The sequence below is a fragment of the Oryctolagus cuniculus genome, chromosome 3 (assembly GCF_964237555.1).
Source record: "Oryctolagus cuniculus chromosome 3, mOryCun1.1, whole genome shotgun sequence".
NCBI classification, from domain to species: Eukaryota; Metazoa; Chordata; class Mammalia; order Lagomorpha; family Leporidae; genus Oryctolagus; species Oryctolagus cuniculus.
Genome location: NC_091434.1, coordinates 32,507,294 through 32,533,223, shown reverse-complemented (window position 1 = coordinate 32,533,223; position 25,930 = coordinate 32,507,294). Strand labels below are relative to the sequence as shown.

Below are 25,930 nucleotides of genomic sequence, written 5' to 3'. Positions count from 1 at the left end.
AGGATTGGTGAGAATGGGAATAAGGTTGAATTAAGTTGAGGAACAAATGAAAGATAAGGAAATAGATGTAATGAGCATAAACTATAATTGTATATATATGGAAAGGAAACTAAATAGTAGGTAGGGTACACTAGGTCAAGGAAAATGTATAAATAAATAGACAATAGATGAACAGAAGGAAGGGAGGAAGGAAGAAAAGAAATCAAGGAAGGAAAGATGGAAGGAGAGAAAAAGAGAGAATAAAGAAGAAAGAAGAGAGAGAAAAGAAAAGAAGCAAGGCAGAAGAGAAGAGAGATGACAGAGACAGGAGAAAAATCCAAGTATAGATAGGTGGATGGGTGGATAGGTGGATGGGTGCGTGGGTAGGTGGATAGATACATACATACATTCATACATACATTAAAAATTGAGTATATCAGGCCGGCGCCGCGGCTCACTAGGCTAATCCTCCGCCTAGCGGCGCCGGCACACCGAGTTCTAGTCCTGGTCGGGGCGCCAGATTCTGTCCTGGTTGCCCCTCTTCCAGGCCAGCTCTCTGCTGTGGCCAGGGAGTGCAGTGGAGGATGGCCCAAGTGCTTGGGCCCTGCACCCCATGGAAGACCAGGAAAAGCACCTGGCTCCTGGCTCCTGCCATCGGATCAGCGCAGCCCGCCGGCCGCGGCGGCCATTGGAGGGTGAACCAACGGCAAAGGAAGACCTTTCTCTCTGTCTTTCTCTCTCTCACTGTCCACTCTGCCTGTCAAAAAAAAAAAAAAATGAGTATATCTATTTACTAGAAAAAAGAAACTAACATAAAAAGAGTGAATGAAAGCACTAAGAGAAGAGGAGGGTGATTAACTGAGTCCTCTGAAGAGATGGGAATGGGCATGACTGCAGCCACAAGCACAAGTGGAGAGGCTAGGTCTGAACACTGAAGGATTTGGGGGGGAGGAAAAGAAGGAGGGTGGCTGCCACTGTTGCTGAGGTGGGAAGCAGGAAGTCGAGAATCCCGATCTCATAGGCTATACTTCTCTGTGAATTATAACCATAAGCCGGGTGGGAGGCAAAGATGACATTTCAAGTAGTTGGGTTCCTGCCACCCAGGTGGGAGATCAGGACCGTACTCCCAGCTCCCAGTCCCAGCCCCAGTGCAGTTCCAGTTCTTGTAGGCATTATAGCATGAATCAGCAGATGGGAAATATCTCTTTGTGTCTCTTTTGCCTTTCTCTCCCTCTCTCTCCCTCTCTCTCTCTCTCTCTCACTCTCTCTCTCTCTCATTCTCTCTCGCCCTCACCCTCTCCCTCTCAAGTAAGTTTTTGAAAAACTTTTTGAAAATAATATAGCAATTTCCGTTTTAAGACTTATCCATTTCAACATCTAGTTTCTCAAGGAGTAACAGATATCACACAAATATAAACTTTTCATCTCGCCTTATTTTATATTTTTCCAAGACCAACATTATTTAGCCTTTACCTGAAACATAAATCTTAAAATTAAACCATTTCATTCTTGAAACTTTTCCAGCATACCCTTAAGGTTTCTTCAAGTCCTTCCATTTAAGCAAGAGATAATTAAATGTAGTGGAAAACTGCCATATCATTTCAGTAGTTGTATAATTTATTTTATTTCATTGGGCAATGTGCTCAGCAACTTGCACATTAAGTTTTCTATTAAGATTATATTAATACCATAAATATGCAAAAAGGAAACCACTCTGGAAGTTCCAAATAATAATAACCTTTCTCTCCTATAAAAACTTTTATCTCAAGATCCCAATGCACTTTCTCAACCAGCATGGGTACCCTGCCCAACCACTTTCGCAAACGGGTAGTTAAACTGCTGCCTTCACCATACTAACTGACTCAGAATGCTAGTAAGGATCAATGGAGAGCTAAGCAAATGCCTAATTTAATCATGAGTTGAATTCTTACTGTTTCCTACAACAAGTTATTATCTCCAAGAGGATAGGACTTCCAGCCTGTAAGAAGCCCCAAGTAAAAGTGTCTCCTTTCTTCCCCCTTCAGCCATTACAGATAAAGAAACAAAGGTTGTAGCTCTGGAAAACTCCCACACATGTGACCTGGACTCCCATCTCTCACAAAGAGACACACATGCACACTGATGCAATCACAGCTAGAAATGAATCAGGGCCCTTGAGGCAAGAACCTGTGAGTAATGCTCCCCAAAGAGCCCAGAGGCAGCTTGGCAAACCGGCTCTATCAGGGTCATCTCCGAACAAAGCAGAGGTGAGCAATGAGCTATAGCATCAGGGAGAAGGAGGGGCTGATACATTGGGTTCCCAGGGCCTGGAACACTTCAGGACAAGGCAACTCAGGGGTAAAATTAGAGGGTGCCAGATAGTGACACTGAGCTTCAGCCTGGGTCATCCCTGAAAACTCACTGTGGGAGCCAGGTTGACTTCTGCCTCTCTGGGGCCCAGTTTCTTGATGTATAAAAACAAGGAAATTGTTATTACAGCATCAGGAAAATCCCTTCCTCCCCCAATACACTGAACTACTCATCGTCTCTACTTCCTGTTCCCCCAAGAGATACAAAGAGTGATCATAAAAAGGAGTGCAGAGAGTTGTTCTTCAAGAGGATTCCAGGTTCTCAGAGAAGTCTGACGCGTTCTCCACAGTTTCCACAGCTACCACTCCATCCATTCGAGACAACAAACAAGCTCACACGGTGGGGAGGGAGAGTGTTGCTCTCTTCGTCCTTAAGAAGCCCACGAAAGGTATTTACCACCAGGGATTCGCTTGTGTGGGCAGAAGCAAGATAGCCTCTGGTCTCCTAGGAAGGCCTAACCCAAGGTGCCCTCCCTACAGTGGATACTTCAGCCTCGTCCCTACCTTCCTTGAGACATTAGCCCTTAAAGCTTCTTTTTCCTAGAATTGCATCCCTAGGAGTCATTGATTAAAGGGGTAATGACAATCCATAAATATTTTGGCCTTGCTTTTCACCTGAAGGAGAGGTGAGTAAGAAAGATAATCTTGGGTCAACCTGATGCTAAATGGAAGGAGATATTTTAAACAAATAGGAGAGCATCTGGGGGTTGGGGGGGCAGAGAGGCAAGGAAGAGCCCTTGAGAGAGACCAGCAGTTGCTCAGACATGAGCTGTGTCTGTGACATCTAGGTCTCTATTTTTTGTGTTTGACAAAGAAGGAGGGAAGGGGTTGACCCAAAATTTTCCCTTTAAATGGATGACATTGGGAACCAAGTGTTTTCTACCGGGCAGGGAGCCTGAAGTCTTAGTTACCCTCTTCAGGTGGAAGAACAAAGCTCCCATCAGATAACAAGAGGCAGTAGAGCTGAGAAGAGCCCAGCTGCAGGTTGATCACAGGTCAGGATTTGTCTAACAGAGACTCCTTCGGTCACTCCCAGAGCACTAGTGCAGGAGAAACTGCCTTGTAGGATCAGGATCCTACTTTGCTCCATAATCACTTCCTAGAGTTCTTTGAAAGCTGTAAACGAAAACAAAACGCAGACACATCACATCACACAGAGGAGGCTCTAAAACAGCTTTGTAAGCTCAAGAGGAAGCAGGTGTCTGAAAGGGGGAGTGTGTAGATGGAGGGGGAGGGGAGAAGAGACAGCCATAGGAGAAAAGGAAGTTGTTTCTATTTGCAGAGCAAACGGGAAATTGTTTTGTTGAAGATGAAACTCCTATCAAGGCAGAGCCAGTTCCACCAATTTAGCACTCCTCAAAGCTTATTGTTTCTCAGGAGTTTAGGCAGTTTCCACATTCAACTAACATTATTCGCTGTATATGTAATATTTGCAAAACCAAACAGAATTTGCCTCCTTAAGGTACTGAAAATATGATTTATAAAAATTATTTATTTCATAGACACCTTCAAAAGCACAGTTTCTATAAAAAGTGAATAATCCTGAACTTTTGCATTAAAAAAAATCTAGTCCAAATACATAATATAGTTTTGTTCAAAGAAATTGCACATTCACATAGGAAACAACTTTATGTTAAAAAAAAAAAAACTTGCCTCTTCATGGATTAGATTTCACCTGTAACCATATTATATGCAATTTTGCTCATCTCACACATTAACCATCATGCTCTTTATAAATCAAGTCAACAGCAATCAGGTGCCTTTTGTATGCCCAAAATTGCATGGGCTTTGTGAAAGAGATGCACAACACACAGCACCCTATGACACAGATTCCAACCATGCCACCCAACAGCCCAGGTTCTGTGGGTCACAAATGGATTGCCTTTACCTTCTAAGAATCTACAGGATCTTCAGCTGAGATTTCTAGACAATGGCCAATCGAACAAGCAACTGGCCAGGTTTGCCTAAACCAACAGAGTTCCTGGGGTGTGAGACTTTCAATGCTAAACCAGGGAGATGCAGGCAAACCTGGTCACCTAGAGTCTCAAGGGAGAAATGAAATTGGTAAATAATACCAGTGAAGTAAACATGTGCTTGTCCTCCCTTCTCCCTGTCTTTCTCACTCTATCTGTGCCCCTCCCATCTCACCTTCTTAGGGCTGCCATATAACACAGGTACTGAAAATCAGACCCTGGTGTCCTGGTAGACATGGGTCCAAGTTTCAGCTTCGCCATGGCTTATCTCTTGAACTGGCTTAACTTCTCCAGTTCTCTTGCCTTGTTTGTGAAATGCTGAGAACTCCTAGGTTGTGATGAATGAGAAAATGCATGTGAAGTGCTCAGCACCGTGCCAGGAACATATGTGCCCTGCACCATGATGACTGTGCTCATGCCATGATGCGGACTTCAGACTGCCCGTGTTCTAGCTCTAGTGAGACTGATCCCAGGTCCCGCTGTGGGCCAGTGGATGAAACCTTCCTACCACAAGGTACGGCAGGGCCATACACAGACCAATCCTTTGTCCTTTCATCAATATGGAAACAAGAAAGGGGTATTCCTGATGCCATGTCCTGTCTTCCCTGAGATTTTTCCATGCTTCTCACCCCATGTCCTCAACCAAGGTCACAGAATTACCATTCATGTTTGCATGACACACAAATACACAGCTAGACACACACACACACACACACACACACAGCTTTGCAGACTGGTGAGCTGGAAGAAGCCAAATAAATTTTGTGCCTCTTTACTATTTAGGAGATATGAGAAAAATGATATGTCACTAAAGAGGAGAATTAGAAAGTCAAGGCCAGGGGTGGAGGGGGAGAGGAAGCTTCAGGAAGAGAATGTGCAAAGAGATTTTTTTTTTTTTTGACCACAGGGTTCCTGCTGCTAAAAACAGCAAGGAAGTCCTGGCTCCAGTGTGTGACCTCCTGGTAATTTCCCTGGGGAGTCCTGCCTCAGCAAAACGTTACCCCCAGAACCAGGAGGAAGCTGAGCGAGGTAAATTCCCACACAGAGGGGTGGGTGGGCAGCCGGAGGCCCAAAGCCAGGACTGGACCGGTCTCCAGGTTGGCTTCCCCTTCAGCCCCAACAGCCAGCACAGCCGGGAGCTCAGCCAAGAAGAGGGGCTGCCGTGGCCAGGGGCTGAGGCCGGCATTTTCCTTTGTCTCTCAGCTTCCTGTACTTGAAATGAAAGAATCAGAGACTCTCTATGGCCACTCTTGTCTGGGAGTCTTCCCTCCAGAGGTGTTCTTGAATTTGTGACGACTGCCAGGAAGCAGCGTGAGTCATGGCTTCTGAGCAGACAGTATTGAGCCTTAGAAATTCCCAGAGATATGACTTGTTTATAGGAAAGGAAGCAGAGCTCTTCCGAGCTGCCAGGGAAAGAGGGAAGCACTGCTCATTTTTTAAAATACTGCGTTGAAAGGTCACAGGAGCAGCCAGAGTGGCAAGAACCCGGCATGGACACTGGTGTTAGCAGTTCATTTGTCTACATTTTAGGGGCTATTTTGGGGCTTGGCATTTCAAATGCAAGTCCCAAGACATTGAAATACCACTCTCCCTCTTAAGTCCAAAGACATAAGCAGGCTTCGATGGAGCCAGTGGGGTTGGGGCGTGGAGGGGCTGAGGGACTGGGAGATGGTACACAAACAAAGATGCACCTTTGACAACTTCCTCACTTCACATTTCATGAACAGGCTACTGATTTTGATTCCCATATTCCAAGCTGCCTCCTCTAATGTCTTTTTTTTATAATGTTAACAAGTGGGATGTCAACTGCCATTACCTTGAAGGATTGTTCAAAGCCACCAACTTTGGAAAATGTGCCCAAGGAGAGAACTCGGGGGATTCCTCCTTCAACAACTCTTGCCTCTGTGCTGGCCTGTTTCGCTGTGCATCAAGTTTGGCCCTGAGATGTTGGAACTCATAGACACCATGGGTTCACACTTAGCAGCAGCAGCAGCAACAAGCTAAATACAGAGCTTGACTTCCAAGGAGAAACGAATCCACTGAGTTGCCACTGATTCAACAATAATTAGTTAACCCATATGAGAGCTTCGCAGATACTACGCCTGATAAAATCAACACCTCTTCCTAATTGTAAAGCAAGAATTCCCACAGGAATGTAAAGGGGTCCCTTCCATGTGATAAAGAAGGTGCTCTTTGGCCTAACATAAATCAAGATTGTACATAATAGGTAAACATTCATAAATCAGAAACACACACACGACTGCCCTTTAATATCATTACTTTAGATTTGAATGCAAAAGGTCATAAAACAAAAAGTAAACATTTTATGAACTGAAATACTAAAGTATCACAGAAGAATATTTCTGGAAAAGGTAAAAGCATGAGCTAACAGGCTTCCTTAATAAATAGTCATCAAGTGGCTTGGAATAAGGTAAACATCCGAAAAGCAACAGTATTTCTTTAAGAGGACACTTAGCAAATGTTCAGGGAAAATGCATATTATGGGGTGAGCAATTGGTCTCGTGGTTAAGACACCACTTAGGATAATGGCATCCGGGATCCCAGTGCCTGGGTTTGAGTTCTGGCCCCACTCTTGGTACGAACTTCCTACCAACATGTACTCTGGGAGTTAACAAATGATGGTTCAAGTAATTGAGTCCCTGCCACCTCCATAGGATTCCTGGATTGAATTTTGGGCTCTTGATTTCAGCCTAGCCCAGCTCCACCCGTTACTGGCATTTGGGGAATGAGGTAGTAGTCTAGAGCTCCCCCTGTCTCTCACTCTTTCTACCTCTGAAATAAATAAATAAATAAATGTCTTTAAAATACACATTACATAAAAACTAGGCATGGATTTCAAAACTGCTTGTACCAAAATAAACCTATCTTTTCATTCCATTTTCCCACGTGCTCGAGAAAGTACCCTGTTATACTGGCAATAACCAAGAAAACCTTTTCAATAGTAACAACTATAAAACACCTACAAACTCAAGGAGAAAAGTTTAAGCCTTGATTGAGACACATAATTTTCATAATTAAGAGGAATTATATTTTTATTAGATGAAAAAATTTCAACTTAAAGATGGCAAAGCTTCTCAAACTTAATAAAATAATTCTATCCAAAAGGTCCAACAAGGTTTTTCACAGAAATCATTAGAATCAGCACTAATTACAAAGTTGGTGCTTATCTTATAATAAGGACTCAAAACTATAAACAGGAATAATGAGCAAAAAATATTCCTAGGGATCAGTCTTGTCAGATATCAGAACCCATTGTGAAAATTGAAACTGAGTTTTATGTGAATGTAAAAATATAAAGGAAAGGAAAATAACCAGATGCCCTGTAACAGTTCCTATTATATCTACAAAGGGACTTCAAAAAGTTTATGGAAATTGGAATTAAAACACGAATTTATTTTGGTGCAAAATATTGTGAAATCTATGCATGGTTTCTTCATGATATGCTTTCCATGAAGTTTCTGAAGGACCCCTCATATACATCACATTTTCTTGATGATGTTAAAGTTTACAAAGCTTTCTGTTTGCACTTTTATGCTTACATCATGAAGTAAAACAAATAGTATTATTAGCCTCATTCTTTTTCATGAATAAATGATAGGAGAAAATAAGTGATTTGTCCAACATAATAAAATTAAGATAAACTCAAACTTAAACCTAGATTTTTTTTTATTTCCCATACCAGGCCTCCTTTCAATATATTCACCAAAAGCAATGGAGAATCAACATTTAAAAAAAAATCTGGGGCCAGTGCATCCCATATCTGGGTGCCAGTTCCAGTCCCAGCTGTTCCTCTTCCAATCCAGCTTTCTGCTAATGCACCTGGGAAAGCAGCTAAAGATGACCCTAGTGCTTGAGACCCTACCACACACGTGGGAGACCAAGATGGAACTCCAGGCTCCTGGCTTTGTTGCTGCCACTTGGAGAGTGAACCAACAGATGGAAAATCTCTTTCTGTCCATCTCTCTCTCTCTCTCTCTCTCTCTGCCACTCTACTTTTCAAATATATAAATAAATCTTTTTTAAAAAATCCTGAAATCTAAGAGAAAAAATTAGACTTGCCTTTATACTATATATTCTGACTAACAACAAGCAAATTGTTGCAATATTAAAAATCATATTATATTTGGGTCAGCATGTGGCACAGCTAGTTAAGCTGTCACTGCAATACCAACATCCCACATGGGTGTTGGTTCAAGTCCCAGCCACCTCATTTATAATCCAGTTCCCTCTTAATGTACCCAGGAAGGAAGCATAAGATGGCCAAAGTCCTTGGGCCCCTGCATTCATGTGGAAGACCCAGATGAAGTTCCTAGCTCCTGGCTTCAACCTGGCCTAGCCCTGGTGATTGCAGCCAGCAGATGGAAGCACATTCTCTCCCCCTCCCCCTCCCCCTCCCCCGTCCCCTCCCCCTCTCCCTCCCTCTCCCTCCCTTCCTCCCTCTCTCTCTCTCTGTCTCTCCCTCTCTCTGTGTGACTCTTTCAAATAAATAAATAAATATTTTATTTAAAAAATCATATTATGTAAACTCTGGCCAAAATGTATACATGGAACATGAAACTGAACCAGTGCCTGTGACTGTCCCTCATGAGCCCACTCACTGAGTGGGGAGCTACAATGCTTCCTGTTCTCGCCTCTGGCTGGCAGCCTCCCAGACCAGCCGGTTTCCCTTTCTGGTTAAGATGTAGCAGTTCTGAAGTGAAATTGAAACTCTCTAGTGAACAATTGCTAAAAGAAAATGTAGTCAACCCACTTCTGGGGAAGCATGGGATGATCAGGAGGAGCCAGAACAAACATAAGGAACAGAGAAGCAATATATATCACAGGCCAACAGCACAGCCAAAAAAGCAACAGTAGACAGTGAAGAGAAAGGATAGTCTGAATTGAGTGGGCATGGCTGTGTTTCAGTAAAACTTTATTTCCATAAACAGGCAGCGGGCAGGCTGTCCCTTGATGATGCCTATGTTAGACAATTTAAATTCATTTTCCCATTCAATTCTCTTAAATGTCTTTTAGATACGAAATCAGAAGTTACTCAATTTGACCATGTGACATCAGGACAGATACAGGTGGTATCCTCAATAAGCAGCAGAATTAAACTCAGAACTCAGATCGGCGACTACCGAGCCTGCCCATGTACAGTCTTCTTGCTGGGCGGCATCCTCTGACTCAGGGCTGTTAACTGGATTGTTGCAGATATGAATTTCAAGAGGTAGAAGAGAAGCGCCCTGAACTGGCTGAGTCTAGCCAAGCAAGTGTCTGTAGCCCTGAACCAGTCAAGGAGCTGTATACCTTCCCATGTACCTCATACACACACACCCTCTGACCTTTCATCTGCTCCTTCTAACTGAGAGTTGACAGGTAAGGGTGGGAGTGGCCATGGGGATGGGGCGGAGGATGCTGTAGGCAGATTAGTGGCTGTTTACAGAAACCAGAAATCCCCGAAAATAAAGTGACCCAGAGCAATTCACTTCTTAACTTTTTTCAGACAAATCATCTCTTTGTGTAGAATGGAAGTGTCTTTCGTTATGAATTTTTTTTCAGGATGTCAGAGTGATATAACAGGAAAAAAAGTCTGTGTAAAGTTCATTGGGTACCTCAGGGATATGTATTATCAAATGACACAGTCTTATTGTCACCTGGTGTCTCATGACTTCAGCTGGCTCCGGTTCTTTGCATTTCCCTTTCCGCAGGGATCTTTGCCATCTTTACATTTAACACATCTCTGTTGACGGACCGGCACTATTAAGCTGGTGCCTTGACAGCCACGTAGACAAGAGCCCAGGATATATGACATGTAAAGGTGAAAGGACAGTGACTAAGGGGAGCAAATGAGCTTTTAAATGAGCCTGACACCATCCAGCTAGTTTTCATATTGCCTCCTGTGAGAAATCTTGACATATTGGTACATTGCTGTGAGTTATTTCTTTATATGTTGGTGGAGAGTGTTATCTAGGACTACAAACTTATTTTATTTTAAGCTCAATGACATTTCATCAACAGTTAACACAGCATGGGTAGTTCAAACTCACTTCAGTCCAAGACATGAGACACCACCCCCCCGCCAGGATTTTGCTGCTTTTTTTATTTGTTCACTTGAATAGATAGCTCTCTGACTTTATCTACTTTTGATAGTTTCTCTTTTTATACAGCTTTGGTATTTTTTGGCCTCTATGAGGGTATTTCAAAGTTCATGGAAAATGTAATTAGATAATTTATTGGGGTAACAATTTTTGAAATCATTTATATAATGGGTCTTCAAAACATTCATGGAAATGTGTACTATGAAAACATAATGCATGGATTTTTTTTTTAGCATAACATAAAAGTATCTTTACTTAAAATCTGAAACTTGATCATGAGCTTTTACGAAAAGGTATAACAAGCCCTTTACCTCATTTACTTTTAGCTATTTCATAAATACTACAGCAGACGCTGGACGGTGTGTGATGAACGGTAGGCAAATTTCGTTTTCCACAAAGCAAATGTGTCAGTCTTTCCCTTTGGCTCCTCCTTCCAACCCTCCTTCACTGTGTTGAGGAGATATTGAGTTCTTCCAGATTTTTGGTTAGGGGGGTGGTTTCCACACTGACTGGACTCTCCAGGTAGGTGGTGCCTGCACAGGGTTTTCCTGTCACTGGATCTATCACTCTTCCAACTTTGAAAACAATCTCAGCCAGTTCATGCTTCACGTGCTTTGTCCGTGGGACAGGTAAAGCTTTGAGAAGCACAATATCCCCAACAGTGCACTGCTGAAGAGCATCGTGAGCAAAGTAGGTTTTTCTCTTATTAAAGTACTTTAGTAAGTAGGGATCCAGAACAAGCCTGGTCACCCTCACTTTGGCAGTTTTTTGCATTGCTGTCCCAATCACTTTCCCCACAATCCATTTGGCATGGACGGATGAACGAGTTACTGACATTATGTGGCTTTGGTCACCTCTCAGTCCTGCTGGGTAAACTCGCCAATGCATGGATTTAAATTTTCTTTTGCATCAAAATAAAATCATCTTTTAATTCTATTTCTCCATGAACTTCTTAAGTGCTCTGATGTTTTTTCAGTCCTCTATTACTTGGCATATTGTTTATTTCACCATGACATTTATGTATTGTATTTATATATTTAGTAATGACAACTCATTCACTTCAGTTGTCCATGTTAGCTGTGCCTAAAGAGGGGAGCCATTACTCTCTTGCTCAGGGTTGAGGGTAACGTGGCATAGAATGGAACGGAAGTGGAGACAGTGGTTAAGGATTCTCTGGGATAACTCTACCTGGTGGACCTCTTTCTCAACCAGAAGAACTGGACTCAAACAGATAGGGCTCATGTTGAACACTCAGAGAATTCTCTCAATATGAAACTGAGTCTTGTCGCCTGGAACTTGACAATGATTTCAGAAACCATTGGTCTTGATCTCAATTCAAATATTAACATTCTGGACAAAAGCCAAAATAAATTGATATATCTTTTCTAGTTGTAGTTTAATTTTATTTGGTTTTAAGTTCTCATAGTTGATATCTGCCGACCTATATGCTCAGCCATACATTTAATCTGATTCTGTGATCAAGACAGCTGAAAACCACGGCAATTTCCCTGTTATCAGTAAGTTCAGCCCATATATAAACTCAATCTGCTTTTCAACATCTTGGTGACAGTTTCTCATCTGTAATGTAAGAAAATGTCTCATTCACAAATCATTGAAAGAATCACATAATGAACAAGACTGCACTGTATTTTGTGATTGACAACATATATTTCCTTAATAAAACAATGCAAACATCCAAGAAGATGGGCAGTAGATTTCTTGGGTACTGTAGCACTTGCTGGTGCTGATAAGAATTTGTCAATGAGAGCAACTGTATTCATGAAAAAGACTAAGCACTGACTTTAGCACTTCTATATGGATTATAATTTCACCCTCCTTTTTAAAAAAATCATGGAAGTCTAACACATACAGAAAAGGAGGATAAGTACTACAGTATAATGAATTCTCACCAACAGTCCTCAGTAGAAGCAGCACACCCTCAGCACCCCAGAAGCTCCCTCGCATGAGCCCCAGGATGCATTCCTTCGAGGAAGCTACTGTCCTGACTTCCAACACCATAGATCTGCTGTGCCTGTTAATTATACAGCATTTGGACAGACCCCTCTGGGACTTTCTTAAGCTTATCACTGAAGAAAGTCTGAGCCCTGAAGACATGTATTCTTTCTAGGTTGATCTGAGAAAAGAGACCAGGAGGAGAAGGATGAGAAGTAGAACCACGTGATTTGTCATCCAAACTGGGATACTTTGAGAGTGAAAGGAGAGAAGCTATTCACAATAATATGGGGATGAGAGCGTAAGTAGTGACTTTCCCCAGCAAACTAGGACACATGGTCACGAAGTGAGGAGGGATGATAGAGGCAGCAGGGACACACTGGCAGGCAAAATCTATCATCGGGGCCCTAAAGTAAAATTCACTCAGGTTGCCTGAGATGTATGCAGGATTGGGAAGTGGGAAGCACACTTCCTAGAAGTGTGGTCACTAGGAAGACTCAAGTTAACATATATTGCAATAATGCAATGGCACAAAGATATCTCAGGTAATGTCCTTGCCTGTAAGGAACTCACAGTCTGATAGTGGCAATAAAAGAAGTTTGCAAATAGGTAAACTATAAGGTAACTGATCTTGGAAATATACAAAGTTCTAGATAATTTCCAAGGACACATACAAAGTGCTACATAGATTCCAGGGGAGAGGGATTGTGTCCATTGTGAGACATACAGAAAGTTTCATGAGGACATAGCATTTAGGGTGGTCTAGATTTTACTCCAGTGGCTCTCAGCCTTGCCTACAGATGAGAATCACCCAGGGAGCTCTTCAAATTCTTAAGATACAGGCAGAACCCCTAGACTAATGAAGTCAAGATCTCCAGGAATGGGACTCAGGCATAATAAGTACTTTAAAAGCTCTCCCAGGTAACTCCAGCAAACCTTCAAGTTTGAGAACAACTATTCTAGAAAGATGAGTGGGCATTAGATGGAAGGCTAGGTGGGGAAGAGAGGAGACTGCAGAGAGAACAGCTGTTAGTTAGTAAGTTCCATCTCTGGGAGGCACACAGAGAAGAAGCATCCATTGGGAATTAAATATGGAGGGAAAGCAGCAGGGCAAAAATAATTTAACCCCCTTCAGGAAAAAAATTAATTAATTATGAAAGCATTTGCTAAGGCCAATAATAGGAATGGATGGGGGAAAGATGCAGTGAACATCAAGGGAACTCAGAGTGGTAATAAATCCATCATAAATCACACAAGCCATCTGATAACGTCTGTTCCTCACATTAGCATCCCATTAAGGCTCTATTAGTGATAGTGAGGAAACGGAATGAAACGGGCTTCCTGGGTTAGCATTAGTAGCCAGGAGAGAGTTAACAAGCTGCAATCTCTCGCTGGCACCTTTAAGGACCTGAGGCCCATTTGTAAAGGATGCTTAGAGGCCCCAAACCTTGACCTATCACGCTCATGCTGCGGGAGTTTGGGGGGGCTGGAATTAATCACAGCAGGGACACAATTTACCGATCAATACTGGCCAATTAGAAGGCTCCCTGCTGGAGAGTTCCCTTGGAATGCCAGATGACCTTTGCCCTTGACTTTTTGTGGGGGCAGGTGTTTCTGTATCACAGCCACTGATAAGGATGGTGTTAGGGAGGTGCTTATGTGGCTCTTCTCACATAATGCCAACCTCGGCCAGGGCATCTTGACGCTGAAGTTTTTCAGCACTTAAGCATGAGCCACCTGCTGGTGGAAGCTAAAGGAAATAGGAATAGAAACGTAGCAGCATTTAATTCACAACCAGTATGCCTGTCACTTATCTGTGGCTTCAGCCCTGACATTCCAGAAGCCACTGACAATAAGAGAAGGTTAGGAAGCACACCCTTTGCCTTCACTGTTGTATCACTCTCCTGCTCTGCTCCCTGTCAGGAAACAGGCAACACTGCAGCCTGCAGAACCACCTGGAAGGAAAAAGCACCATAGATCCAGTGTTGTCCCTTTATCTGGCTCAAGCTAGAACTTGAGAGTGTGCCCAGGACCCCATCCTCTCCCTTCTTCGGTGATAGCCGGTTGCCATTGTTACTTACAGGGTATATCCAATACAGTCATCCCTCAGCATCCTCAGGAGATTGGTTCCAGGAGCACTCATGGTTACCAAAATCTGCAGATGCTCACGTCTCTTATGTAACCTAGGAATGCTCATCCTCCCATATACATCAAGTCATCTCCAGATTATTTGTAATGCTTTATACAAGCTAACTGCTGTCAAGCTGTTAGACTATATTGTTTGGGAAATAATGACAAGGAAGCCTGTACACACTTAGCGCAAACACATTCCTTTTTATGTGTAATCAAGATTTGGTTGAATCCATAGATACAGGCTCCATGGCTAAGAAGGCCCTCTGTACTTTTTCTTAAAATATATTTATTTATTTGAAAGGTAGAGTTACAGAGAGGGAGAGGCAGAGACAGAAAGAGAGAGAGAGAGAGATAAATCTCCCGTCCACTGTTCACTCCTCGAAAGGCCACAATGGCCAGGGCTGGGCCAGTCTGAAACCAGGAGCCAGGAGCTTCAACCTGGTCTCCCACATCGGTGCAGGGGCCCAAATACTTGGACCATGCTCTGCTGCTCTCTCAGGTGCATCAGCAGGGAGCTGGATCAGAAGGAAGCAACCGGGACACAAACCAGTGCCCATATGGGATGCTGGCACTTCAGGCAGCAGCCTAACCCACTGCACCACAGCCCATGTACTTCTTTTAATATTAATTTTATGACATCATTTCCACAAAAGTAATGTGCCTCAGGACACAGACAATCCTGGAAAGTCTTCTGAAGTTCATCATTTGTTTTTCTGTCATTTATGGTTTGTTTTTTTTTTTTTTGTTTTTTTGTTTTTTTTTTAGTTTTATGTTGAGGAGAGCCAGCCATTATTCATCTTTCCTCCTGCAGACTCCAGGACTTCAGGCACTTGGCCCCACTCTATTTGTTTCATCGCCTCTTACAGGATTTCAATCACACTTTCTTAAACGCCACTTTCGGGAACAAGTCTCAACTCCTCCCTTCCCAAGTATTCCTTTGCCCCCTCCACCTCAGAGAATCATGATTTTAAGGCAAAAAATCAAACAAAGCTTTGAGCTGACTTAAAGTCAAGGCCTGGGGCAGTTCATACTGTGACTGCCTCCCCCTGCCTGTACCCCCACCTCATGTATTTTAAGTCCAACCTGATACAAATGACTATTAAGAATACCCTTAACAGGGAAAAACAAACTTTTGGAAGGTCAACCTAGGAACTGTGTGAGAATACAGTAGAGACAGCCTTGGAAATGCAGGAGGGGGAATATTTCATAAACTAATGACAGGTGCATTCTACTCAGAGCATTTAAATACAAGGAGGTTCCACCCTCTTTCTAGCTCAGCCCTCACATCTAGAAACCCAGAGCCTCCACATATGTACAACATTCAGGGTTGCCCCAGGCTCCCATCAACTGATCTAGAGATGGCCCTGCCCAAGTTCTTTCCTTATGTAGAAGGAGACGATTGTCCACCTTGCACTCTAAAAGCTCATTTGACCTCTGTTGTACTGCATTCTTTCCAAAAATGCCTACCCTGAATCTTATCAGAAGGAGAAATTCAGACTACTCCGGATTGTGGTGTGACATAGATGGGGAGCCCGGGGGCCATGGGACACAAGAGTAACAAAGTATTATAGAACTCATTGAATGCCAACAAGGGTAGCAGGTGTATTCTGTGTCCAATTTTTCTGAAGGCTTCACTTTTTAAAGTTAGGAGAAAAACAGGTAGCTACCAGAACCATGAGGCTGACATCACTGAGGCTTCCACTTGAAGCAGTACATAAACTCACAGAGCAATGTCTGGGTAAAGCTGCCACTTGCAGTGTCTGCATCCATTATGGGTGCCAGTTCATGTCTCAGCTGCTCCATTTCTGATCCAGCTCTCTGCTGTGGCCTGGGAAAACAGTAGAAGATGGCCCACATCCTTGGGCCCCTGCACCCGCGTGGGAGACCTGGAAGAAGCTCCTGGCTTCTAGCTTCAGCCTAGCCCAACCCCTACCATTATGGCCATTTTGGTAGTGAACCAGCAGGTAGAAGACCTCTCTCTGTCTTTCTCTATCTCTCTTTCAGTCTGTAGCTCTGCCTCTCAAATAAATAAATAAAATCTTAAAAACACAGACACAGGCTGGCTCCGCGGCTCAATAGCGCCTGTCTGTTCAGATTTCTCTTGGCCTCTCTGTGTAGCGCTCCTTCTCCCTGGCTATGAGGCAGGACCCTCCTCGAATGAGGCTGTTATGACTACTTTCAGGCAACACAGGCCAGAGTTGTTTCATGTCTCTGCTTCACACAGAAGGGCAGGGTGCCATCAGCACCATCACCTTGCTTCCAGGGCCCTCCTCATCTCCTGCAGGTCTAAGTATTTGGGGGTGGCATTTTTGTGGGCCCTGATATCACATAATTTACCACTTGTGTTCCCAGTGAAAAATACTAAGCCACTTATAGCTTCTTAAAATAGATACATTTGGTGGGACCAAAACAATATTGGAGGGGCCAGTGCTGTGGTGCAGTAGGTTAATCCTTTGCCTGTAGCACTGGCATCCCATATGGGCATTGGTTCTAGTCCCAGCTGCTCCTCTTCTGATCCAGCTCTCTACTGTGGCCTGGGGAAGCAGAAGAAGATGGCCCAAGCACTTTGGCCCCTGCACCTGCATTGGAGACCCAGAAGAAGCTCCTGGTTCCTGGCTTCAGATCGGTGTAGCTCTGACCATTGTGGCAATCTGGGGAGTGAACCAGCGGATGGAAGACCTCTCTCTCTGTCTGTAACTCTACCTCTCAAATAAATAAATAAAAATTGATGTTGTATTGCCCCTGCCTCTTTTAAAAAAAAATTGGACATACTTGATAAAACACCATATTCCAATGTGAGTATAATACACAGTTAAATATCTTAATAATATATTTATTTTTATTTTTATTTATATTTAAAATTACACAAGAACTCATCCCTTAGGAAAGCATTAAATAGTAAAGAAAAAAAAAGGATAAAAGACTATCTGGGCTCAGCAGGCTAAGCCTCCGCCTTGCGGCGCCGGCACACTGGGTTCTAGTCCCGGTCGGGGTACCAGATTCTGTCCCGGTTGCCTCTCTTCCAGGACAGCTCTCTGCTGTGGTCAGGGAGTGCAGTGGAGGATGGCCCAAGTGCTTGGGCCCTGCACCCCATGGGAGACCAGGATAAGTACCTGGCTCCTGCCTTCAGATGGGTGCGGTGTGCCGGCCGCGGTGGCCATTGGAGGGTGAACCAACGGCAAAAGGAAGACCTTTCTCTCTCTCTCTCACTGTCCACTCTGCCTGTCAAGAAAAAAAAAAAAAAGACTATCTGACTGTCACAACAGTGTATCTAAAAGGAAAACATTCAGCATCACAGTACATTTTCAACATGATTAGCAAAGGGAATAATCTACATTCAGACATATAGAATCCATACACCATGGGCTACACAAAAGCTTCCTCAGGTGGGTGATTAGAATTCCAATCTTTGATTTCCAAACATTAGGCCCTACACCAAGAGGGTTTTGCAGAGGAGGCTCCCAAGACTCACAGAAATTGAAATGACCTATGCAAGATCTCATGGTTTTTAAGTGTCGCACTAAGGTCAAATCCAGGCCATATAACTTTAGACTCCATACCCACCCTTATTCCAGGAACCATTTTGATGTCAGAAACAGTCCAGGATGAAAAAAGGGTTGAAAATATTGGTGCACAAGTTACATCACAAGGTGACAAAAACAGTACAGCTGTCCCCTGAGTAGTTGTGGGAGATTGGTTCCAATACACTGGTGGATACTGAAATCCAAGAGTGCTCAAGTTTCTTATATAAAATGGCAAAGTGTTTGCAACTATCCTACTCATATCCTCTTGCATACTTTAAATCACCCCTGGATTGCCTGCAGTACCTAATACAATGTAAATTCTCTGTACATATTTATGATATGATATTGTTTGGGGAAATAATGACAGGAAAAATTACTGTCCAGGGTAGAAGAGTGAACCCACATCTTAGTGAAATCGAATTAGACTGGAACTGCCTGGCATTCTGTGAAACTCCATAGAGGCCTCCCATTTTTCTGAGGGAGGAGTTTATCTTCTGTCTGATTTGGAATGACTGTAACTAGACACTTTCTATATTCCTTGTGGGGAGCAACTCGGACTAGACTAAGTTACTGGAATTAAGACTTATTCTATGCATCTGCTCTCCCACAATATGACACTGAGAAGGGAGAAACAGCTTCTACACAGCTGCCTCCAGTTCAACCAATAAACTGTAGGACCTGCTCCTGATTGGAGGAGAGCAGCGTACTCGGCATGTGGGTAGCAGAGTTGGGATTGGTGGAAGAGGACTATAAAGGAGGAGAGAGACAACATGCACCAGGAACATCTAAGGGGAACATCTATCTGAAGGAACACCCGTGCAGCCCCCGAGAGAGCCGGCCGGCGGTGTGCTGCTCCCCCGCGGAAGTGGGGAAAAGTGGCAGGGGGAACCGCCCTTCCACGGAGGTGGAAGGGACGGTAGCCAACCCGGGAAGAACCAGCAGCAAACCCGGGAAGGGCCGAGCAGACAAAAGAACAGCGCAGGGTCCTGTGTCGTTCCTCCACGAAGAGGGGGAGCGACATTCCTGACATTGAAAGCAATAGAGCAAGTTCAAGCATAGAGCAAGTTCAAGAAAAAGTGAGGATCCATACTCAGTTGGCCTTTAGTGCACTGTCTTTCCTCACCTCTGCAGAGAGCTCCCCTCTTCTTAAAGGGCTCAGCACCCTTCCTATCTGTTTTCCCCTCCATGAATTTCTGCTCCAGCAAAAGATTTGACATTAGTGATTTGTACTTCATAGTGAATTTAAGCCAACACATTTCTTCTCTCTGGAGCGATTTCCCCTTAGCCTCAAATACATGTGGCAAGTGAACTCATCTTGCAGCTGGCTTTGACTTGGGGCCTGTGTTCCTTGCCAGAGAAAAACAACTTCAAGGACATCCTTGAGGAGTTCAGTGTCATACAATGTGGAACTTTGGTAGCAGAAGTTTTAATTCACAGATCCTACTTTGATCTAACAAAACTGTTATCTGTTTCAGGAGAAGAAGCAATGCTTGGAAGCAAATCAGGAAAAGTTCGCCATACCGAATTGAATTTAAAAGCAAAGGAAGAGAAATAATAGAAAGAGAAGGGAAAATAAAAGGGAAAGAAGAGGAAAAGGAAGAGAACAGGGAAATGATTACCACTCCCTCTTGGAAACAAAGAACAAATAACTCAATGACAGTGTGGAGACAGGTGCCTGCAGAGGGTAGAGCTTGCTGGTGGGAACAGGTGCCCAGAGGGCTGCAGGGATTTCCCTAGTTCCTTTCTCCTTCTCTTTGCTTTACAAATCTTTACCTGTGAAAAGGCTTAAATACAATGACCACTTTTCTCTTTTTCTTATATATTTACTTGTTTAAATTTGTGCTCAAAATTTACTTGCTTAAATCACAAACACATGGAGTCAAGAAAGTGGTATAGTGTGTTAAAGCCTATGGTTAGGGGGCTAAGATCCCATGTCTGAGTGTGGATTCAAGTCCCAGCTGTTCCATTTCTGATCCACCTCCCTACTATGCACCTGGGAAGCCAGTAGATCATGGCCCAGATACTTGGGCCACTGACCCCCACATGGGAGATCCAGCTAGAGTTCGGGGCTTCTGGCTTCTGCCCAGTACAACCCCAACTGTTGTGCCCCTTTGGGAGAATGAACTAGTGTACAGAACATCTCCCTATGTCCCTGTCTTTCCTTCTCTCATTGTCATTCTGCCTTTCAAATAAATAAATCTTTTCAAAAATCACAAATATATGAAAGAGCAACAGTAGCAACCCACCAACTCCATTTTAGAGTTTTTATTTTAGAGTTTTTCTGCATCTGCCCAGTTGTGTTTAATTTTTTGTTCATTCTGCTCTTCATCTAGTCCTTCCTGATGCTAATTGATTTATTTTGACTTACTTGAAGATTTTAAAGGGCAAAGTTTAGTTGATTATTCCTTTAAAAATGTACATCAAAAAAAAAAAAACAGAACAAAGACTATTCAGAGGTATTAGCTAGTTGCTGTGCAAAGCCCACAAGTTGTTCTCATTTCTCCTTGCAGGATTGTCTTTGAACGGAGACAAACTTAGGAGGAGAAAGGAAGAAATGACGATCATCAAAGCAAAGAAAAGAAGACTGAGGTGTCCAAGAATACCGTGTTGGCTTTTGGTTTATCAATTAAAATAATGCAAATAACCTCTGAATCACAGCAGCTTTATTCATAGTGTGTGCTGGAAATGGTAAATCAGCTTAAAAATGTTTTTCTTCAAAAGTAACTCTTTTGTTGCTTAGAATGTCAAGCCAATGATATTATTGATGAGTGGGAATGTTTCTCTTGAGGAAACCTGGTGTCTGAGTTACAGGTTAAAATTGAGAATTCTGTGAAATAATGGCTTGTCTTCAGCCCCATTTAGCTTAGGCTGTAATGGCAAAAGATCCCAGCAGTACAAGTCACAAGTTCTAGTGAAGTTGTTTGATGAATGATTCATTTTTTCCTATGGGCCACATTTTTAAGGGAAGAAGAAATTTGAGTTTATCCCAGAAAAACGTGGGTTCCCAGGGCTTACTCCAGCTGCCACTCTCTTAGACCATTTTAGTGGTAACTGACTTTCTCCACAACACTAGAGTCCAATGCAGAAATTTTTTAAAGATTTATGATTAAAGTTTATACAGATGGCATGGGGATTAAAAATTCCAACAACAAGGACCATTGTTGCACGTGTGGTCTGTGACAAGCATAGTACTTGGTGCTTTATATCATTCTTCATCATCTCTAACTCTCACAAGCAAACTGACATGTTAAAACACAGTCTTTCCAGGTGTTGGTGAAGGTGTTCAATCAAGCCAGCACCAAGGTAGGTAGGGTAGGAGAGAAAGAACTCTAACCCGATCACAACCTGTGTTAGAATGCTACAAAACAGTGGCCCAGGCATAGCAGTGTCACATGACAACCTCCTTGAACAATGCAACCCACCTGTAACTAGGACCAGGCAGTTTCTAACTTACAGTTGAGCCCAACTATCTTATATTTGAGCCTTCTGTTTGGAAAACAAATGGAGAACATGAAAGTTATACAATCAGGAATCTGTATCTATGGGTTCTAAATTTGGTATTAAGCCAACTGATGATAGAAAATATTTGGTAATAATTGCATGTTCACTGAACATATACAGGCCTCTTATTCTGTCATTATTCCCCAAACAATATATTATAATAAAAATGTCCCAAAGGGACAAATATCATATGTTCTCCCTGATCAGTGACAACTAACTGAGCACCAAAAAGGAAAACTGTTAAAGTGAAATGAACACTATGAGAAACGGTGACTTGATCAGCCCTTGCCCTGACTGTTGATGAACAACTTAATACGTTATCCCTCTTAGTATTTTTGTTTGTTTGTTCTACTGAATACTTTTGGTTGAATACTATAATCAGTACACAGTTATTCTCAGGTGTTGAAACTTAACTGCTAAATATAAGAGTGGGAATAAGAGAGGGAAGAGATGTGCAATATGGGACATGCTCAAGCTGACTTGCCCCAAACGGTAGAATTAGAAACATACCAGGGGATTCCAATTCAATTCCATCAAGGTGGCATGTACCAATGCCATCTCACTAGTCCCAGTGATCAATTTCTGTTCACAATTGATCATAATGATAGGACTAAGAGCCAAAGGGAGCACATAAACAAGACTACTGTCTGCAAATACTAGCTGATAGAATAAAAAAGGGAGAGAATGATCCAACATGAGAAGCGAGATACACAGCAGACTCATAAAATGGCAGATGTCCTAAACAGCATTCTGGCCTCAGAATCAGCCCTTAAGGTAAGTGGATCCGGCTGAAAAGCCCATGAGAGTATTGCAGGCATGGAAAGCCAAAACACTCTGGCAAAAAAAAAAAAAAAAAACACCCTAAATGAAAGATCTCCGTGAGTGAGATCCCAGTGAAAAGAACAGGTCATCAAAGAAGGAGGTACCTTTCTCTGAAGGGAGGAGAGAACTTCCACTCTGACTGCAACCTTGTCTAAATATGATCAGAGTTGGTGAACTCAAAAGGCATCCATAGCCTTGGCAGCTCATGACAAGAGCCTAGGGTGACTACTGATGCCATAAACAAGAGTGTCAATTTGTTAAGTCAACAACAGGAGTCACTGTGCACTTACTCCTCATGTAGGATCTTTGTCCTTAATGTGCTGTACATTGTGATTTAATGCTATAACTAGTACTCAAACAGTATTTTTCACTTTATGTTTCTATGTGGGTGCAAACTGTTGAAATCTTTACTTAATATATACTAAACTGATCTTCTGTATATAAAGAGAATTGAAAATGAATCTTGATGTGAATGGAAGGGGAGAGGGAGAGGGAGTGGGAAAGGGGAGGGTTGCGGGTGGGAGGGAAGTTATGGGGGGGAAGCCATTGTAATCAATATTCTGTACTTTGGAAATTTATGTTCATTAAATAAAAGTTAAAAAAAAAGATTTGAAAAAAAAAGAAAGAAAAAAATGTACAGAGCATTTACCTCATATTAGATATTGCAAGCAATCCAGGGGTGATTTAAAGTATGCAAGAGGATATGAGTAGGATACTTGTAAATACTTTGCCACTTTATATAAAACACTTGAACATTCATGGATTTTGGTAATTTGAATTTTTCCATTGAATAATGAAAGCTAAAGAAGTTGTTTCTAGGCTGACATTGTGGCATAGTGGGTACAGCTGCTGCCTGTGACACCAGGATCCTCTATAGGGCCAGATCATGTCCCCACTGCTCCATCTCCAAGCAAGCTGCATGCTAATTGCCTGGGAAAGCAGCAGAGAGTGGCCCACATGCTTGGGCCCCTGCAAGCACATGGAGGCCCAGAAGAAGTTCCTCACTCCTAGTTCCAAATTAGCCATTTAGGGAGTGAACCAGTCCATGGAAGGTCTTTGTCTCTCCTTTTCTCTCTGTAACTCTGCCTTTCAAATAAATAAAATAAATCTTACCAAAAAAAAAAAAGTTGTTTCCAAGTAGTTTGTGATTGAATTCATGGTAGCTTGTCTGAAATGGCTCAACATCCTTAAAGAGTTCTCTCCTCGAGATTCCAAGATGGCAGAATATGGAGGGAGCTTACTGTTCCAGTCTAGGGGAAGATAGTTTAAAGAAGTGGAATGAGTACAATCTCAGGGAAGAATTAGGGAGAAAACTAACAGAGAAAACTTCATGCAAGTTAGAGGAACACTGTGGATCTATGTGGAGGGTGTGGACACATAGCACAACCTGGCAACAACACAAGATCCCAGCAACTGAGAGCCTCAGCACCAGCTTTGGAGAGTGAGGTGAGACCAGACTGCAGCAGCCCAAGCAATGGGCCATAAAGACATAGGAAGAGCCTGGTGTGACTCCAGCTTGGAGACCTGTAGGGGACAGTGTACCTGCCAACCTAGAGAGAAAAAAGGAGGGGCACGTTTCTCTCTCCCCAACCACCTGGCACCAGCATCTTGTAACATGCCGGGAGAGAGCAGGTGTCATTTTGGACATCCATAACAGCAGCACCGGCTTGTGTCCCTGGGCCCAGCAACCAGCCAGAAGTAGATGCCTGAGTCTGGCTGGAAGAATTGATGGGTGGCTGGGCACTCATGACTGTGGGAGCCTTGTATGCTGGGACTATGGAAACACTGGGGCTGTATTTGAGGGTGCAGGGTATGTCTGGGTCTGGGCAGTTACTTTGGAAGGCTCCACATGCTCAGGATTCCCTATTCATCTGGTGAAAATCCTTGCTGCAGGATACGTGCTCACACTGGGGACTACACATGTCATTTGTGTGCCTCTCATGGTAGTACAGATGAATATTTAAACAACTGGGGCTAGAACCTGGTCACTGGTAGATTTGGAAGAGAGAGGCAAACTCAAGACTACACCAACAGAGCTGATCATACCCTTCCCTCTGATAAAAATTTAAAAAAGAAGAGATTGACCACTCCCAACCTGGTTGTCTTCTTGGACACTCCTCTCACAATGGAAACTGAACAGAGCTCCTTGGCTATGTCCAACACACAGCTCTGGGTATTCACTGAAAGAGCAGGCACTCTACTAACCACAGAGGAATAGTCCAACGATAAAAGCCATTAGAGGGGAAAAAAACATCAATAATCATTCAACAAATACCTAAAAATAAATGCAGAAATTCAAGAAAACAGAGTAACAAAGACAACATGACACCCCCAAAGAAACACAGCAACATTTCAACAACAGCATTTGAAGATGAAGAGACTGAAGAAATGCTGGAAATTGAATTTTAAAAATTGATCATAAGATTGCATAGAAAAAAATCACAAGCAAATCCATACATGAAATGAGTAAAAAATTTTCCCATGAAATTGAGGTTTTAAAAGAAATGAAAATTAAACATTAGAAATGAAGAATTCAATGAAGAATCAAATAAAAAATGTGCCAGAAAGCCTTAACAGACTCGGTGAGGCAGAAGAAAGAATATCCAAGTTAGAAGACAAATCTCTGGAAATTTTACAGTCAGACAAAAAAAAATATTAAGAAATTCCAAAACATAAAAAGAATGTTGGATGTTTATGCGATACTATCAAACAACACAATGGATGGTTCATAGTAGTTTTTGAAGGTGTGAAAAGAAAGAATGGACTAGAAGGCCTTTATGGTGAAATAATTACAGAAAACTTCCCCAATCTGGAGAAAGAAAGGGAGGTCCAAGTACAGAAAGCACATAGAACTCCTAATAGATATGACCAGAAAAGATCTTCACTGCAACACATTGTAGTCAAACTATTTGCATAAAACAAAAAGAAAAGGTTCTAAAATGTACATGCGAGAAGTGCCAGATTACTTTCGGAGGATCTGCAATTAAACTCACAGCTGAATTCTCATCAGAAACCCTATAGTCTAAGAAAGAATTGTGAGATACATTCCAGTCTTAAGAGAAAAAAACTGTGAACCAAGAATACTGTACCAGCAAAACTAATTTATGATGAAGGTGAAATAAAGATCTTCCATAACAAACAGAAATTGAAAGAATTCATCATCACAAACAGCCTTACAAAAGATGCTTAAGGATGTGTCACACACAGAAACATGGTCATCACTATGAAAGAAGGTGAAGGCAGAAAAAGTACAAAGGAAATCCAAAGTAAAAAATGGGAATATTTATGGGAAAATGGCAGGGCAAAGTCATTACTTATCATAGTCACCTTGAATGTAAATAGCCTCAACTCTCCGGTTAAAAGACACAGAGTGGCCGGCGCCGCGGCTCACTAGGCTAATCCTCCGCCTTGCGGCGCTGGCACACTGGTTTCTAGTCCCGGTTGGGGTGCCAGATTCTGTCCCGGTTGCCCCTCTTCCAGGACAGCTCTCTGCTGTGGCCAGGGAGTGCAGTGGAGGATGGCCCAAGTGCTTGGGCCCTACACCCCGTGGGAGACCAGGATAAGTACCTGGCTCCTGCCATCAGATCAGCGCAGCG

At 42.8% G+C, this 25,930-nt stretch overlaps 1 protein-coding gene and 1 long non-coding RNA gene across 5 annotated transcripts; one reads left to right on the top strand and one right to left on the bottom strand.

The window, feature by feature from the left end:
• The first annotated feature begins 2,586 nt into the window (after nucleotides 1–2,586).
• Nucleotides 2,587–20,647, top strand: LOC103348862 (uncharacterized). 4 transcript variants are annotated; one of them, XR_011387573.1, is made up of 7 exons: nucleotides 2,587–2,716; nucleotides 9,335–9,387; nucleotides 9,515–9,679; nucleotides 10,728–10,774; nucleotides 12,530–12,655; nucleotides 19,487–19,682; nucleotides 20,522–20,647. It is a non-coding gene; the product is annotated as an uncharacterized lncRNA (long non-coding RNA). The 4 variants fall into 4 exon arrangements; XR_007920305.2 differs by having other exon boundaries at nucleotides 9,335–9,679; XR_011387574.1 differs by lacking the exon at nucleotides 10,728–10,774 and having other exon boundaries at nucleotides 9,335–9,679.
• On the bottom strand, nucleotides 10,637–11,275 carry LOC100351745 (small ribosomal subunit protein uS17m). The gene has a single exon (XM_002712601.5). The coding sequence runs from the start codon at nucleotides 11,236–11,238 to the stop codon at nucleotides 10,846–10,848; it is 393 nt and encodes a 130-aa protein (XP_002712647.1). The 5' UTR covers nucleotides 11,239–11,275; the 3' UTR covers nucleotides 10,637–10,845.
• Nucleotides 20,648–25,930: the final 5,283 nt, after the last annotated feature.

Bases quoted from the DNA above. Each gene is read 5' to 3' on its own strand.
- LOC100351745 (XM_002712601.5), bottom strand. From the start codon at position 11,238: ATGTCAGTAACTCGTTCATCCGTCCATGCCAAATGGATTGTGGGGAAA.